Source organism: Dichomitus squalens (genome assembly GCF_000275845.1).
Source record: "Dichomitus squalens LYAD-421 SS1 unplaced genomic scaffold DICSQscaffold_16, whole genome shotgun sequence".
Classification (NCBI taxonomy): Eukaryota; Fungi; Basidiomycota; class Agaricomycetes; order Polyporales; family Polyporaceae; genus Dichomitus; species Dichomitus squalens.
The window spans coordinates 197,714-211,196 of NW_006766898.1; the positions used below are offsets into that span (position 1 = coordinate 197,714).

At 56.4% G+C, this 13,483-nt stretch overlaps 4 protein-coding genes across 4 annotated transcripts; 1 reads left to right on the forward strand and 3 right to left on the reverse strand.

Annotated features, from left to right (window-relative positions):
* Window positions 1-25: 25 nt before the first annotated feature.
* Window positions 26-698, reverse strand: DICSQDRAFT_155426 (uncharacterized protein). The gene is made up of 3 exons (XM_007366148.1): window positions 661-698; window positions 468-602; window positions 26-415 (listed from the first exon to the last, which is right to left on the reverse strand). The coding sequence occupies exons 2-3, from the start codon at window positions 479-481 to the stop codon at window positions 154-156; spliced, it is 276 nt and encodes a 91-aa protein (XP_007366210.1). The 5' UTR covers window positions 482-602; window positions 661-698; the 3' UTR covers window positions 26-153.
* Window positions 699-1,342: 644 nt separating this feature from the next.
* Window positions 1,343-7,172, forward strand: DICSQDRAFT_161750 (uncharacterized protein; the record flags this gene model as incomplete). Its single annotated transcript, XM_007366149.1, has 7 exons — window positions 1,343-1,535; window positions 1,563-1,580; window positions 2,005-4,438; window positions 4,722-4,789; window positions 5,172-5,294; window positions 5,364-5,391; window positions 5,445-7,172. The coding sequence occupies exons 1-7, from the start codon at window positions 1,411-1,413 to the stop codon at window positions 7,170-7,172; spliced, it is 4,524 nt and encodes a 1,507-aa protein (XP_007366211.1). The 5' UTR covers window positions 1,343-1,410.
* Window positions 7,173-7,286: 114 nt separating this feature from the next.
* DICSQDRAFT_180973 (uncharacterized protein) lies at window positions 7,287-10,270 on the reverse strand. Its single transcript, XM_007366150.1, has 4 exons — window positions 9,840-10,270; window positions 9,501-9,553; window positions 9,367-9,430; window positions 7,287-9,262 (listed from the first exon to the last, which is right to left on the reverse strand). The coding sequence occupies exons 1-4, from the start codon at window positions 10,063-10,065 to the stop codon at window positions 7,689-7,691; spliced, it is 1,917 nt and encodes a 638-aa protein (XP_007366212.1). The 5' UTR covers window positions 10,066-10,270; the 3' UTR covers window positions 7,287-7,688.
* Window positions 10,271-10,400: 130 nt separating this feature from the next.
* DICSQDRAFT_155430 (uncharacterized protein) lies at window positions 10,401-12,788 on the reverse strand. Its single transcript, XM_007366151.1, has 3 exons — window positions 12,720-12,788; window positions 12,633-12,660; window positions 10,401-12,577 (listed from the first exon to the last, which is right to left on the reverse strand). Exons 1-3 carry the CDS (start codon window positions 12,731-12,733, stop codon window positions 10,874-10,876), a joined length of 1,746 nt encoding a protein of 581 aa, XP_007366213.1. The 5' UTR covers window positions 12,734-12,788; the 3' UTR covers window positions 10,401-10,873.
* Window positions 12,789-13,483: the final 695 nt, after the last annotated feature.

The following is a 13,483-nucleotide window of genomic DNA, read 5'->3' on the forward strand; positions in this document are numbered from 1 at the left end:
GAGTGTCTCAGGAGAGCGCTACAGGCGTTCAGTACACTCTGACGACCTTTGGCTTGCGAAGCAGAGGAAGATACTCTGCATGAGCGGGTTTCGTGCAGGCCGTTTATTTCGCGAAGGCGAATTTTGAGCACAATCGATCACATAAGAGTATCATCAGGAACCGTGGGCCGTGTTTAGTCCCTTGCGCCCACGATTTAGACGCTTGAAGGCTTCTTTTCTCTCACTCAGCCTTGGGATGACCTCGGTATGACTGCAAATGTGCCTTAGTCCGCTCCGCACGGTGAGACGAGAGAGAGCGGTCTGTGGAGACGATACATTGGGAGACTGGGGTGGACGTCGTGAGCTCATGCACACACGGAGAGCTCTCGAGGTGACTGAGATGCTCCTACTCGTAAACCGACGCCCATCGCAGCGGCTTACTTCCAACCTCAGCAAAAGGTGTCAAGCCGTCACGAGAGAGGTAGTACCTGTGCAACAACATGACAAGACGTCGATAGCTTGATAGCCCGTTCGGTGGCTTGGAAGCACGCACGCGTGCAGGCACGGTCGGAGGCTATCGGCATATGTATCCTGATTCCTGGCCCGGTGTCCGCGAACATACGCTGCCAGAGGCCGCGCAGATTTAAGCAAGTGGTGTCTGTAAGAATGTATCTTTCTTACAATATGTGTCATGTATACTCTGTATTGTGGAAGGGAATGCCGCAAAGAGATAGGGAGCTCTCACCTCTCAAACCCGGATTTCGCATCCAATGGAACCGGCGCTGGGTGCGATCCGTGAAGAAGCGATACCAAATCCCGGTGTTGACATCGCGCAATTCAGGGGGCAATCCAAGCAAGCCCAATAACGAATAGGGCCGAAGGAATACATGAGACGAGCGATGCCTAGACCGAATTTCATGTCGCACAGTCGTACGAGTGCTTTATATGAGATCGCGTCCGTGAGGCAAGGTGCTTTTGAATGCATCCCTTGTTGATCATCCGTACAGCCGGTCATGCGAATCTTCGAGAACCGATGGTGGGTGCGCAGAGGACTTCGAGGATAAATTTGCCAAACCGCATAAAGAGAGCATGCCGAGAGCACATCTGGGTCGAGCTGGAAGCCCAGCTGATGTGGCCAGGATGTGTCGAAAGTGCTTCGACATTGCGGAGGGAGTCGGGAGTCAACGGAACGAATTGGAGCGGAGTAGGTCGGGACTGTACCCGAGCCTCGGAGTCTTGATTCTCAAGGGACGGCCAAGAGCATATCCTTGCTCCGACTCAATATGTGGCGCGGGAAGTTGGAAATGTTATGACAACAGGGATCGGGTCATCGGCAGCACACCTCGGCTACACCCTCTCCACTGACGACGACTTCAACGGCATTTGCTGCAACATCTAGAGCAGCGTTTCTGCGAGACTCTTTGCATCAAAATGGCTCAGTCGTACTTCCCTGCTTCGGCCAGCGCCAGCGCGGGGTCGCCGCAGCCTCTGGTGGAGAGCTCACCGAAACATCTGAACGAAGGAGTCCAGGAGGCGTATCTCGAGCACAAGAATAGGTGAGCACAATGTTATTGTTTGGCTAGCCCATGCTCTGCGTCAAGGTGAGTCGTCTACATATGTTGGTATCAAGAAAATAGCACAACCATGAAGGATTATGTGATACATTACTATGTGTCACGAGGAAGAATTTCGCATGCTACCAGCTCCCAATAGTCGAGAGGGCATTCAGTATCCGGTGTATGGCTTGCAACCTGCAAGGTTCATTAGGATTGAGGCCTGCCTGGGTACCGCATCTCAGTCAAGTACATCTTCGCTTCGCTTCGACTACGCTAGGGAGTTGGCGCGAGAGGTGCAATGTTACCCCCATCCGTTCGTTGTTGCAGCAGCTCCCTGTCTTCACTTGGAAGTCCGGACTTCGTTTCTTACGTCTTTCGCTTGCTATCATGATACAAACGCATATTGCTCCGCGGATGCATGGGCTACGCTGTATTTTGGTATCTCGAAGGGGTACTAACAGATTGGCAGATTACTGAATGCTTTGGATAACACGAAGTCGATCCTGGGAGATCTCCGCCAGTTCAACAAGGACGACTGGGTCGTTCGCTACCCTCAGCTGCAGGAGCAGCCCGCCACGGCTGAGTCGTCCGCTACCACCAAGCGCAGGGGCATGCGTCGTTCCCTCTCCTTCCCCGATGATCCGTCCTTTCAGGCCGATGTCGTCGTTAGCCCTGCCAAGGCAGGCTTGACTCGCTCCGTAACTCTGGCCTCTATCGCCGACAAGGAGGAAGATCCTGCAGCCGAGTATGAGGAGGACGGCGATCGTCTTGTATCAGCTGCCGAAGTGTCGGACTTCAACGTCTTCCGCCTTGACCTCAAGCTCGGCCCCCATGGCTCGTCTTCCTCCCCTGCAGCACTCGTGGCGCAGCTTGAAAAGTCGTCCATTGCCAATCTCCTGGACGATCGCGTAGTAAACGCTGTGAATCACCTTAACAAGCTTCGCTCGCGCATCGAAGACACGTCTTCGAAGGTCCTCGTCACGGGTGATCTCAATGCTGGCAAATCTACCTTTGTCAACGCACTCCTCGGCCGGGAGATCATGCCTGTGGACCAGCAGCCGTGCACGACGGCGTTCTGCGAGGTTCATGACGCGAGGGAGAACGACGGAAAGGAGGAGGTCCATATCCTGAAGGAGGGCGCAACGTACTCCGCCCAGGACGAAAGCACGTTTACTCGGGCGAGCCTTTCCGATCTGGACGCGATCGTATCGGAGAACGAGAACGACTCACAGGTCCTCAAGATCTACCTCGCCGACCCTCGTGATCCGCAAGCGTCGCTCCTTAGCAACGGGGTCGTCGATATATCTCTCATCGACGCTCCGGGTCTCAACCGAGACAACACCCACACCACTCGCGTCTTTGCCCGACAGGATGAGATTGACATCGTCGTCTTCGTCGTGTCTGCGGAGAATCACTTCACGCTTTCGGCGAAGGAATTTTTGACGAACGCCAGCAACGAGAAGGCCTACCTGTTCATCGTCGTCAACAAGTACGAACAGATTCGGGACAAGGCCAAGTGCAAACGCATGGTCCTCGAACAGATCAAGCAGCTCAGCCCACGGACGTACGAAGACGCGGAGGACCTTGTTCACTTCGTAGACTCACAGCACGCGCTTCATGAGGGTACTTCCTCTTTCGGCAAGCTCGAGTCCGCCCTTCGCTCCTTCGTCCTCGTCAAGCGTGCGAAGTCCAAGCTGGCTCCTGCCTCGACATATCTCACCAAGCTCCTTGCTGATGTCGATCTTCTCGTCGGTACGAATGCGATTGTCGCGCAGAAGGAACTCGAGCGTGCACGTGACGACCTTAACCGTGTCCGTCCTGTGCTTGAGAAAATGAAGGGCAGCCGAGAGACCCTTGAGGAGAGCCTGGAGTCCATTGAGGAGGATGGCGCGTCGCATTCGCGTTCGCGCACGAAGGAGCTCCTGACTGATGCTGTTGAGCGCATTGGTCAGGGCAAGCTTGGCGTGGATGCTCCTTCCGTACACCTGCCGTCATACCCTGGTCTCCTTGGCATCTGGGACTACGCGCGCGAAGTTCGCCGCACACTCCTTGCTTCCCTGGACGCAGCCGTCAAGCTCGCAGAGGAGGAGGCGCGGATCGTGACTATCGAGGCTGTCGACAAGATCGCGCAGCTCGGCGATAAGCACCTTCCGGAAGGTGTTGAGCGGTCGAAGCGCGTTTTCATGCCTGAGGCGATGTTCTCCTTCCGCGCCGACAAGAAGGGCAATCGCAAGTCACGCCAGGCTTCTCGCACCGTCGTTGCCGGAGGCATGTACGGCCTCGGTATTGGTCTTGCTCAGCGTCCTGACATGCTGGAGACCACGTTCTTCGATCTGTTCGACGTTCAGCATCAGTTCTGGATTCACTTTGGCGAGGGCAAGGATCAGCAGACCGAGGAAGTCACCGTCAGCACTCTTGGCTACGCGTCCGTTGGCCTAGGTGCACTCACGATGGTCGGCGGCAAGGCGATTGGCGCGCGCAGCCTTGTCGAAGGTATCGTGCGCGTCTGCGACATCTTCGAGAACGAGACGGCGCGCAAGTGGGCGGCCCCTGTCCTTGGTGCCGTCACCATCGGCCTTGTCACCTACTTCGTCCTCGAGCTTCCGAGCACCATTCCGAAGACGGTTGGGCGCAGGATCAAGGCGTCCCTTGCGAAGGAGAGCGAGGAGAAGGGCGAAGAGAGCTCGTTCATCGGCGCGAACGCTACCCGGGTGAGCCGGGAGGTCCGCAAGGTGCTCAGGCTCGCGGGGTGGGACGTCAGGGAGCGGTTCCGGGCGGCGATGGAGGAGCATGGGCGGGAGGTCCACGGCGCGGAGGAGATGGAGCGGACGGCGATGAAAGCTCTCGATCGCTTCTGCGAGATCGAGAAGCGTACGGGCGAAGTGCGGGAGTCGGTCGTGCTCGTGAGCGCTGCGTGAGCGATCTTTGCGCGCTCGCGCGGTCTCTCCGGGCTGCGGTTGTATATGCGTGGATTGTCTGCTTCGCTTTCGCGCCGTATATCGTTCATCCGTCTTCTATTGCCAAGGTCTGGCTTTTTGCTCCTTTTCAGTTACTCGTCCTCCCTGACGGCCATTGCCGAGGGTGGTGATTTCCCGTCCACGATGTCTAGATTTCCTACTGCGAGACCTTGCACACGCTCATTCTACATACGTTTCTACCTTTATGCACTCCACTACTCATGTCCAGTATATTACGAATCCTCATGTATTGCTATACGATTCGGAGTTAACAATGCAGTCGGGAATCATCGCCCGGTATGTTCATACCGAAGCCCGGTTGGGAAATAAATACTGAGCATATATACTGGGAGAGAAAGATCCGTTCACACATTGGAAGGGTCGTGACGTGGCTACGAGTTTGAGCGAAGTAGAGGTACGCCGCAATTCACAGTAATGAGCTTTGCCTCTACATCTTGCTCGCAAAGAGCTCGGTGCATGGATGTAGATCGATATTGTATAGGCCGCTTAGGTCGTTCACAGTGCTTGCTTTAATTGTTGAGAAAGGATAGTGCCGCGTCGAATTATGGTAACTGGCCGCAGCAAGCTCGCATTGTACCGTAAATATTCAGCCGCAACCAGCTCACTTTGGTCTCGCTGCCTCTTGACTTCCTACAAACGCCACCCACACTTCATATAGCATCAAGCACAGAGCATTGGAGTCCGCTATGGACGAACATATGTCCAACGTAATCAGCCAGCTGCAGCAGCTGGTTGCCAGCATCAACGACGTGCATACCCAGCAAATCGGAAGGCTAGCGAGGTAAGCTCATTTCGCTGGCTGAATTTGTGATCACTGGCTTAACGGTCAATCCTTACAACGCATGTTCAGTGGCTCAGACGCGGAGACTCTGCAAAAGGTGATTGGACAAGCTCACGGTCGATTCTGACATCGCGTCTTACGTTGCTCTAGTGGCGGTCATTTGATACCGCATTGCTCGAATCCTCCCGTCAAATTCGTTACCACCTCAATGGGGAGGCTCCTATCAACTCCCTACCACGCGAGATTCTCTCGGAGATCTTTGCGCTAGCTTCTTGCGATGGTTTCGACACGAGAAACCTAGCCTCCGAAGACTTCTCAGAGACCTCTATTATGCTTCCCAAGAACCTCAGGCGAATCACCACCGTGTGTCGCGCGTGGCGAGATGTGGCCTTGTCCGCTGCATTCCTGTGGTCACACTTCGTGGTCGATACAGATTGGGATGAGAGGGCTTACACACAACAGCTGAGATTGTCACAAAACGCACCCACCAAGCTTTACATCCAGAAGGACAGCCGGCAGCGGGCCGCAGCTCGTTTGCTGAAAGACCTTGGTTCTCGGCTCCGAGAGCTTTACATCTTCGACTACAGCATGGAATGGGAACACATTCTCCCGGTACTACCAGTGACCACGAGTCTGTTGACGCAAGTCTCGATAGAGATCGCACCCCGTTCGCGTTTTGAGCCAAGAGGACCCTTGGAGAACGAATTCTTGTCTGGGGTTCTGGGCAACTTGCGTCGCTTCAATCTCTCCGGCGCACCGTTCCTCCCAACTGGACAATTCCCCAACCTCACCTACCTCCATGCAGGCGGAGGGGGTCCTCATCAACTCTCTAGCCTTCTATCATTTCTTTCTGCCGCACCTAAACTCGAAATCATCCTGCTCTCCTTGCGTCTCGAACAAGATCTGCCACAATGCCACCACAGAACCGTTCACCTTCCACATCTCCGGCGATGCGCTTTGAACATGGGGGATATTCACGGGGACATACTGCCTCGGATCACATTCCCGCCTATGTGCCTCGTCTTGTTTGGGACTCTCACGGACGCACTTGACGAAGTACTGTCAGCCGAGGACATGGACGCGCATATACGCACCATAGTGGGCCTGTTACCCACCCACCCCTTCGCGCAGCACCTCACGCGCCTCCGCATCATCCCTGGCAACAGGGGGTGGGACAGTGTCGCAGACACCGACAACACCTACCACGTCCAGCTCTCTGACGAACAGGGAGCGAGCGGGGTGCACTTCGAGGTCTCGCGCATCTTCCAATCCTCCGACCTGCGCGACCCCGAAGACATAGACTACTTCGCAGAGGACCTCGCAGACGTCTTCTGGTGTCCAGGCGGTGTCTTCCTGGCGGCCGACGTCAAGGAGCTTTGGCTGCACAAGTGGACAGAGTTCCTCTCTCCCACGCTGCTCGCGTGCTTCCCCTCCCTCGAGACGGTCGGACTGGTCCTCTCGCGGAAGCGGAGATACGACGAACCGATTCCCCCCGCGCTCGGACGGGGTTACGACGGATATATCCACTGCCCCACCCTGACGACCGTCTGCCTCTACACGTGCGACGCCGACGCTGTTGACGACATGCGAGATATCTTGCAGCAGCGCAAGCGCGGCGGCCATCGGGTCATGAGACTCGCGATCGAGTGCAAAGACGCCAAGGCGCACCGTCGCGCGCTGAAGCTGGACAAGTACGTCCACGAATTGTTCGTCACGATGGCCAAGAAGGATGTCAAATGGTGGGAGGATTGTACAGACCCGTGGGAGGGTCAGCTTCGCGAGTGGCCTGATTGGCCTGAATGGTTCGAATGGCGTCGACAGGACAGGGCCTTCGCGAATGATTTGAGCGAGGAATCGGATTCAGAGAACGGTTGGTAGAAGCTATATTGCAACAATCGGTCTGCTCGTGAATCCCTCCAAGTCATACCTTGGGCGTTACCTCACGTAGTCGATGAGTGTAGAACATGACAGAGCATATGACACAACCGTCGTTGAGAGGAAGGGAATATAAATAGAGGATGTAGTCCTATTTACATGTCAGATTACAGCTAGGCATACACTCGGATCCTGAATGACACATGTTGACTCGGCCGCCGCCGTAATACTTGATTCGCTAGTAAGAAGGGTGGTGGTGAAGACACGGTATGGTATAAGGGGGATACGGATACCCTAGCCAGGAGTAGGTGAGGAATCGACGAGACAATCCAAGAAAAACTTTCATGGCCCCTTGGGCCGAACGTGCGCCTACACGAATGCACACAGTCACCAGTACCCCAACACACGCACCCCGCTTCCGCCCCGGAAAGAGATCGACGAAAGCGCGAGGGGCGCGCACACCGAGCACCAGCCGCGCACAGCACCAGCGGCAGCACGACGTATTTGAAGCTATGCTTTTCAAGCAGAGGAAGCAGCGGCGCCGGCCGGTTCCTCGATGCCCATCTTCTTGCGCACGATTTCGAACGTCTTGAGCATCTTCCTTCGCGCCCCCAGGGCCGCGACGCCCTTCGCCTCAAGCTGGGCCTCGTCCATCATCACCATGTCGCGCCAATTTACGCCCTCGAAGTTGGGCGTGTACTTGTGCAGCCGCAGGCTCCGCAGCCACGCAGGAATGTCCTCGAGCAGCTTCGGGTCGACGTCCTCATCGTCCTTCTTCTCCCCGCGCTGGCTGGGCGACTTGTTGTTCCCCCCGCGATTCCCTAACCCCCGGTTCCCGCGCATGTTCGCGTTATTCCCCATGCCCATCCCAAACGCATTCAGGCCCGGCTGGCCGAGCTGACCAAGCTGGCCCGCCGCCGCCATCTGCATCGCCAACATCTGCTCCGGCGTCACGCCCATCGCTGCGAGGTTCGACACGTTGAACATGCTGTTGAACGGGCTAACGGGCGCCATGCCCGCCGCGGCAAGCGCAGCCATGTTGAACCCGCCGGTGCCAGGGAGACCCGCAAGGGCCGGGTTGGCCATGCCCATCGCACCGAACCCAGCCATGCCAAGACCGTTCATGCTGCCGTCGTCACTGAACCGGCCGGATGCGTTCGAAAGAGCGGGGCTGCGTGCGCCAGCCCAGCCCGCCTGGCCACCAAACCCGTTGAAACCGCCGTTGCCACTAACGTTGCGCAGACCGCCGGAGAAGTTACGCTGCCCGGAGCCATTCTGACCGTGATTGTCATCGCTGTCGGTGTTCTGCGCACCCTTCGAGGGCCGGGTGTACTTCTTTGGCGGGTCCGAGATGAGCGGGACAGCACCGCCTCCTCCGGCGGTCCAATCGTTCAGCTTCTGGGCAGCGGCGTCGAGGCTCTGACTAGGGTTGCGTGTGTCCTTGAAAATTGGAATGAGCGGGGTGTTGACCATGCTCGCCCAACTACCACCCGGCATGGGAGAAAGCTGATCGCCTTCATCGCCTCGCGGGGACTTCAACGCATTCGCAAGACCAGAGAAGTCGGTGCTCTTCGGGCGCGACGAGGGATTGGGCGAGATCGTAATCTCCTGCGCCGGGGACGATGAGCGCTCATCAACCTGTCCGAGCTGGTTGGAACCTGAACCCCAGGTGTTGCGATCGCCCCCAACAGATGAGAGCACAGGTGCGGAGATACGGTGGGCTGCGTTGCTCGCCTTGAGCTTCGCACGCTGCTGGGCAAGCGTAGCTGCAGCCTCGCTAGCGTTGTTGGCGGACTCGGGAGAGAGGAAAGAGTTACCGCCGCCGATGCCCGAACCGGAGAAGTTGCGTGTTGTCGGCGACCCCGGTAAGTTAGACTTCAACCCAGGAGACTTAAGACTCATGCTCGCGAGCTTTGCCTCCATCTGGCTCTGCATTGAGCCACCGACGGCGGGGGAGAGGAGAGCGGTCATGGGGTCGGACCGGGCCATTTGCTGCAGGACGGTGATGAAGAATCGGATCTGAACTTGCGTAGAATGTTGCAAAAGACTGTAAAGAGCGGCTGTGCGCTCGGCTTCGGAAAGAACCTTGAACCCTGATCACAGGAGTCAGCATCAGTCTTCCCATGAAATGTTGGAGTTCGAGAGAGAAGGTCATATTCGGACCGTACGAGAGCGACATATGATGAGAATAACTCACATTGCTCGATGGCACTCAGTTCCTCCTTGAAATTGACGTCAAGAGAGGCAGCAGCCATTTCTTCCTACATATGGAAACGTTTTGGTGGTTGGGAGTGAGGACTGAGGACGCAACGGGCAATTGAAGGTACTCACCAGCGTCACCTCGTAGTTCTGGAAAGTCTCGAACCACTGGTCGATTGCTTCGGCTGTGAATTGAAAGTATGAGGACTCAGATCATGAAACATGCGGCACCAAATCCTGCGAAACCCACGACAGCTCAGAAGGCATTGGGTCCCCATTCGTCATCGCACGCAGAGCTGTATGGAATACGCTCTCATAACAACACGGATGGCAGTCTAACAAAAAGGCCGTTCGCCAAACTGTCCTCGCCATTATCTCTAGCGGCCCCACGAGGGCATCGTCGGTGAACAGACCCGCCCATTCTGATGCTGTGCTCGGTGCCGAGTAGACCGGAAAATACTGATTGCTCACCTTCCGGGGTCTGGAACATGCCCGCGCCGCCCAAAAGCTCGCTTGTGGGGCGCGCACCACCGTTGGTCGCACCCGGGCGAGGAGAAGCGGGAGAAAGACCGCCCTGTGCGCCGACAGGCCTGGCGGAGGTAGGTCCCATGGATGCGCGGAAGTTGGGAGACCTGCCGCCGGGGTTTCCGCCGGGAGCGGGGGACACACTAGGGCTGGGGGGAGCGAGACTAGACATGTTTTGTTGAAAGGCTGAAAAGCTAAGGACTGCAAGTCGACGTCGAGTCGGGGTTGGCTAGAATCAAGCAACACGTTCCGGGGTGCGTGCAACGATGTCTAGACAAGACCAGCGGAGCCTGCCGGTCTAGGGAATGACAAAGTCTGTGAAAGAGTGCTCGCGACGGCGACAAAGAGACGAGGAGGACGTCGAAGACGATGAGGACGATGGGAAAGGAGGTCGGGAAGGGTGTCCAACACCTTATGCTGGCACCTGCTCACAAAACAAACACGGACAAACACATCCGGTGGCGTCCTGATCCTCCCATCACCATCTGTTCACTCTCACCGCTCCCAGTCACCGCCTCCTGGTTTCGTCTTACACGAGGCCTCTTTCTGACCCCATCACTGCTCCAGCACATCTTCATAACACTCCAGAGACCGGGCACTGAGGAGCTGATGTCATCTTTTCAGGGTCAACAGACATCGCAACGCACAGATATTCCGAGACTTTGCGTTATACGGGCTCGTGCTATTGTTAGCACTGGCCAAAGACGAACTCCATTCTATGATACGGTTTGATCTAACCTTCGTGTCGTATTCAATTGGAACAGGGGTACACAGGCTAGGTGCCGTCGCTGACGTGCAAAACTCGCTGGTTAGAATTGGAGCCTCAGAGAGCACTTCTTCGGCGTTCCTGGCCCCGATGGGCCAGCTTCCGGTCATGCGCCCCAAGAGGGACTTCACTATTCAACAGTAGCACGAGTATCACTACGCCGACTCTGCTGTGCCTCTTGTACGTAGTGGAGCGCATGCAAGGACACATATCCCTATTCATCTTCAATTTCAACCAGGCCTTGCATAATGTCCGAGTCCAGTTTACGCCATTCAAGCCAATCCGGCCACTCTGGCCAGCCCCCCAGTCCCCTAGCCCACCCTTCTTCGAATGTATGTGGTGCCCAATACTTATAATTGTCCCCCGTAGACGAAACCACGAGCTCGTCCACCAACTTCGCGAGCTTGCCGTTGGTAGCGTATTCTAGGGCATAGGCGTTGACACATTCGAGTGCAAGTCGTTTGATAGGGTGCCCAGCTCGCTTGCGAGCCTTGACGAACCTCTTCGTCTCCTGAACGGCGTGATCGTAGCACATGACGAGACACAGATTCGTCAAGGCAGGGCAAAGCGGCGCCTGACCCGCCTTCGGCTGCTTGGTCAGGGCTTTGGGGATTGTCGTAGGCGGGTCATCGTTCCACTTCGTATTCCATGGATCTCCGTCGAGCACGAGCACCAGGGTCTCCAGCAGAGGAAGTCGTGCGAGTACGTCCGCGGTGAGCCAATCGGTCCACTTGTAAACCCAGAGCTCCTTCACGTTAGCTACGAGGGAGCCGCTGGGATACGCAGAGAAGATCTCTTCGGCCATGGTGCGCGACATCTTGCCCCGTTCTACGGGTTGGAGAATGGGGCCGCTAAGATCGCCGCGAAGGATCTGGAAGTGGAGACCGCTCGTGCTGGTCTCGTTGGCTAGCTGTACGTGGTATGCATACTCGGGGTCGGGAGTGCTACCGAACCCCACGTTGTCGGGTACGATGCGCAGCCGGGAGAGACACTGCGTGAAAGGATGCCTGGGTAGCGCTGCGACCAGAGTGGGTATCAGCGGGAGTTCCTCGGACTCCAAACCCAGCTCGAAGTCTAGGAGGTCTTTGAAAAGGACCAGGCAATTCGGTGGGAGGGTGAGTCCAGACAGGAAGTCGTCGTAGGGTTCCATGTTGAGAGAACATCTCTTGAGATGTGGAAGACGAACCATTATGCCTGCGTATTGGTCCCTGTCCCGCTCCACGCTCAAAACGAGCCACAGATATTCGAGTTGAGGTGCTGCTGAGAGAAGAGCAAAGACACTCGAGAGGGTGTGGGGTCCGCCTCCATCCACCTGGAGGTTCGTGAGGTGAGGGATATGGCCGGAAGGAAGAATGACAGGACAAGACAGACGGAGACAACACAGTCTCTGCAGTGATCCAGAAAGGTAGGTATTCCGCGAAGGTCTCGTTTCGTCTACACGATCACCGAGGTGAAGAGTACACGCAGACAACATCGGAAAATCCGTGGAGAGCATGGACGCCACAGAATCCCACTCCAGGGTTTCGTCTAATATGTAGAGTTCCCGGAGTCGGTGGCGAAGAACTCCGAGGAAGTAACAAAGCTTCTCTTGGATGCCCCCGGAATAGTAGAGCGTCGCTGGTACGTCGCGGGAGCGTTGCAGAACGAGAGCGCCTTCATTCTCATTCCAGTTCTCGTCGAGGAAGAAGGAAGACCAAAGGAATGGCGTCTCCGAAACCAACGTTCGCCAAGCGCGACATGTTGCAGAGATTGGTACAAGGTTGTCCACGACAATGAGAGAGACCTCGGAAGACTCGGGGCCCCAAAATTGAGTGTCAAAAGGTTGGCTGGCCGCCAGCGCAAAGATCTCAGAAAGTAGCTCGTTGGGGAGGTCATGAATGCTGGCAAGCCGCTTGAGATATGGTGGATGACCGAGCGACTTGTCCCTGGAAGTATCAGCGTCCGGTGAGAGTGACACAGGAACCATGACGTACCCCGAGCTTTTGTGTATCTGATTTGAACCTGGTCATGAACGATAGAAGTGAGCCATGCATCGCCAGTAGGGATATATCAACGCTAACCTCATGCTGGGCATCTCCAAGGTGGTCGTGGTCGTCTCCGAGTTCTTGTGGCGCGTTGGCGGGGAGATCAGGAACTGCGGCCGGTGAAGCGCCCATCGAGCAACGAGTGAATGCAATCCCCCCAGCGCGATGCGACGCAAGCCCATATTAGGTAGAAAAATTCTATGTAAGGCGCTTAGCTCAAGAACATCCAGCGCTGCGCGAAGAGGACCCGCCATTCGTGCTCCCTCCCCTCCCTCGCTGCGCTCGGGGGGTCCCCCGAGCCGGGAGCACTCAGGCGGGCACACTAAAGCGTCGTTTGCGCGAAAAAAAAAAACAGACCGGCGACCCCTTGTGGGGGTCAGAAGAAAGACAAGTGGCCAACCCTAACCGCTAACCCAAACCCAAACCCTAACTCCCAACCCGAACCCCAACGAGCCTGCTCGGGATTCGAACTCTCGCACGGAAAAACAAGAACAACCATCGTTACCACTGCACCGCATAAGTGCGCCACTATCACACTGGTCTCGTACCCAGACGTATGGGTGTTACACCCGCACCCCACCACCGCGGTCACCCAGACGTCTGGGGCAGAGGTCCTACCTCCCCCCTATTTCAAATTCCCGAGCCCGCGTAGATGTGTTTTGGACAATGATTATTGTCCAGGGTCTATGACAGCGTAACTCGTGCCACCCCCTCGCCGCTTTACATCTGCTTTGTCTCTAGTAGTATATAGGTTAAGGGCTCGCAGCCCAGGATCCTCGTCCCCTCGCCCTTCGGGAGCT

Excerpts from the sequence above, each read along its gene's own strand:
- DICSQDRAFT_180973 (XM_007366150.1), bottom strand. The coding sequence starts at position 10,065 with ATGTCTAGTCTCGCTCCCCCCAGCCCTAGTGTGTCCCCCGCTCCCGGC. Across the intron at positions 9,431-9,500 it reads AGAACTACGAGGTGACGCTG|GAAGAAATGGCTGCTGCCTC; the intron begins GTGAGTACCTTC and ends TTCCATATGTAG. Across the intron at positions 9,263-9,366 it reads ACTGAGTGCCATCGAGCAAT|GGTTCAAGGTTCTTTCCGAA; the intron begins GTGAGTTATTCT and ends TCCTGTGATCAG.
- DICSQDRAFT_155430 (XM_007366151.1), bottom strand. Across the intron at positions 12,578-12,632 it reads CAGATACACAAAAGCTCGGG|TCGCTCGGTCATCCACCATA; the intron begins GTACGTCATGGT and ends TCCAGGGACAAG.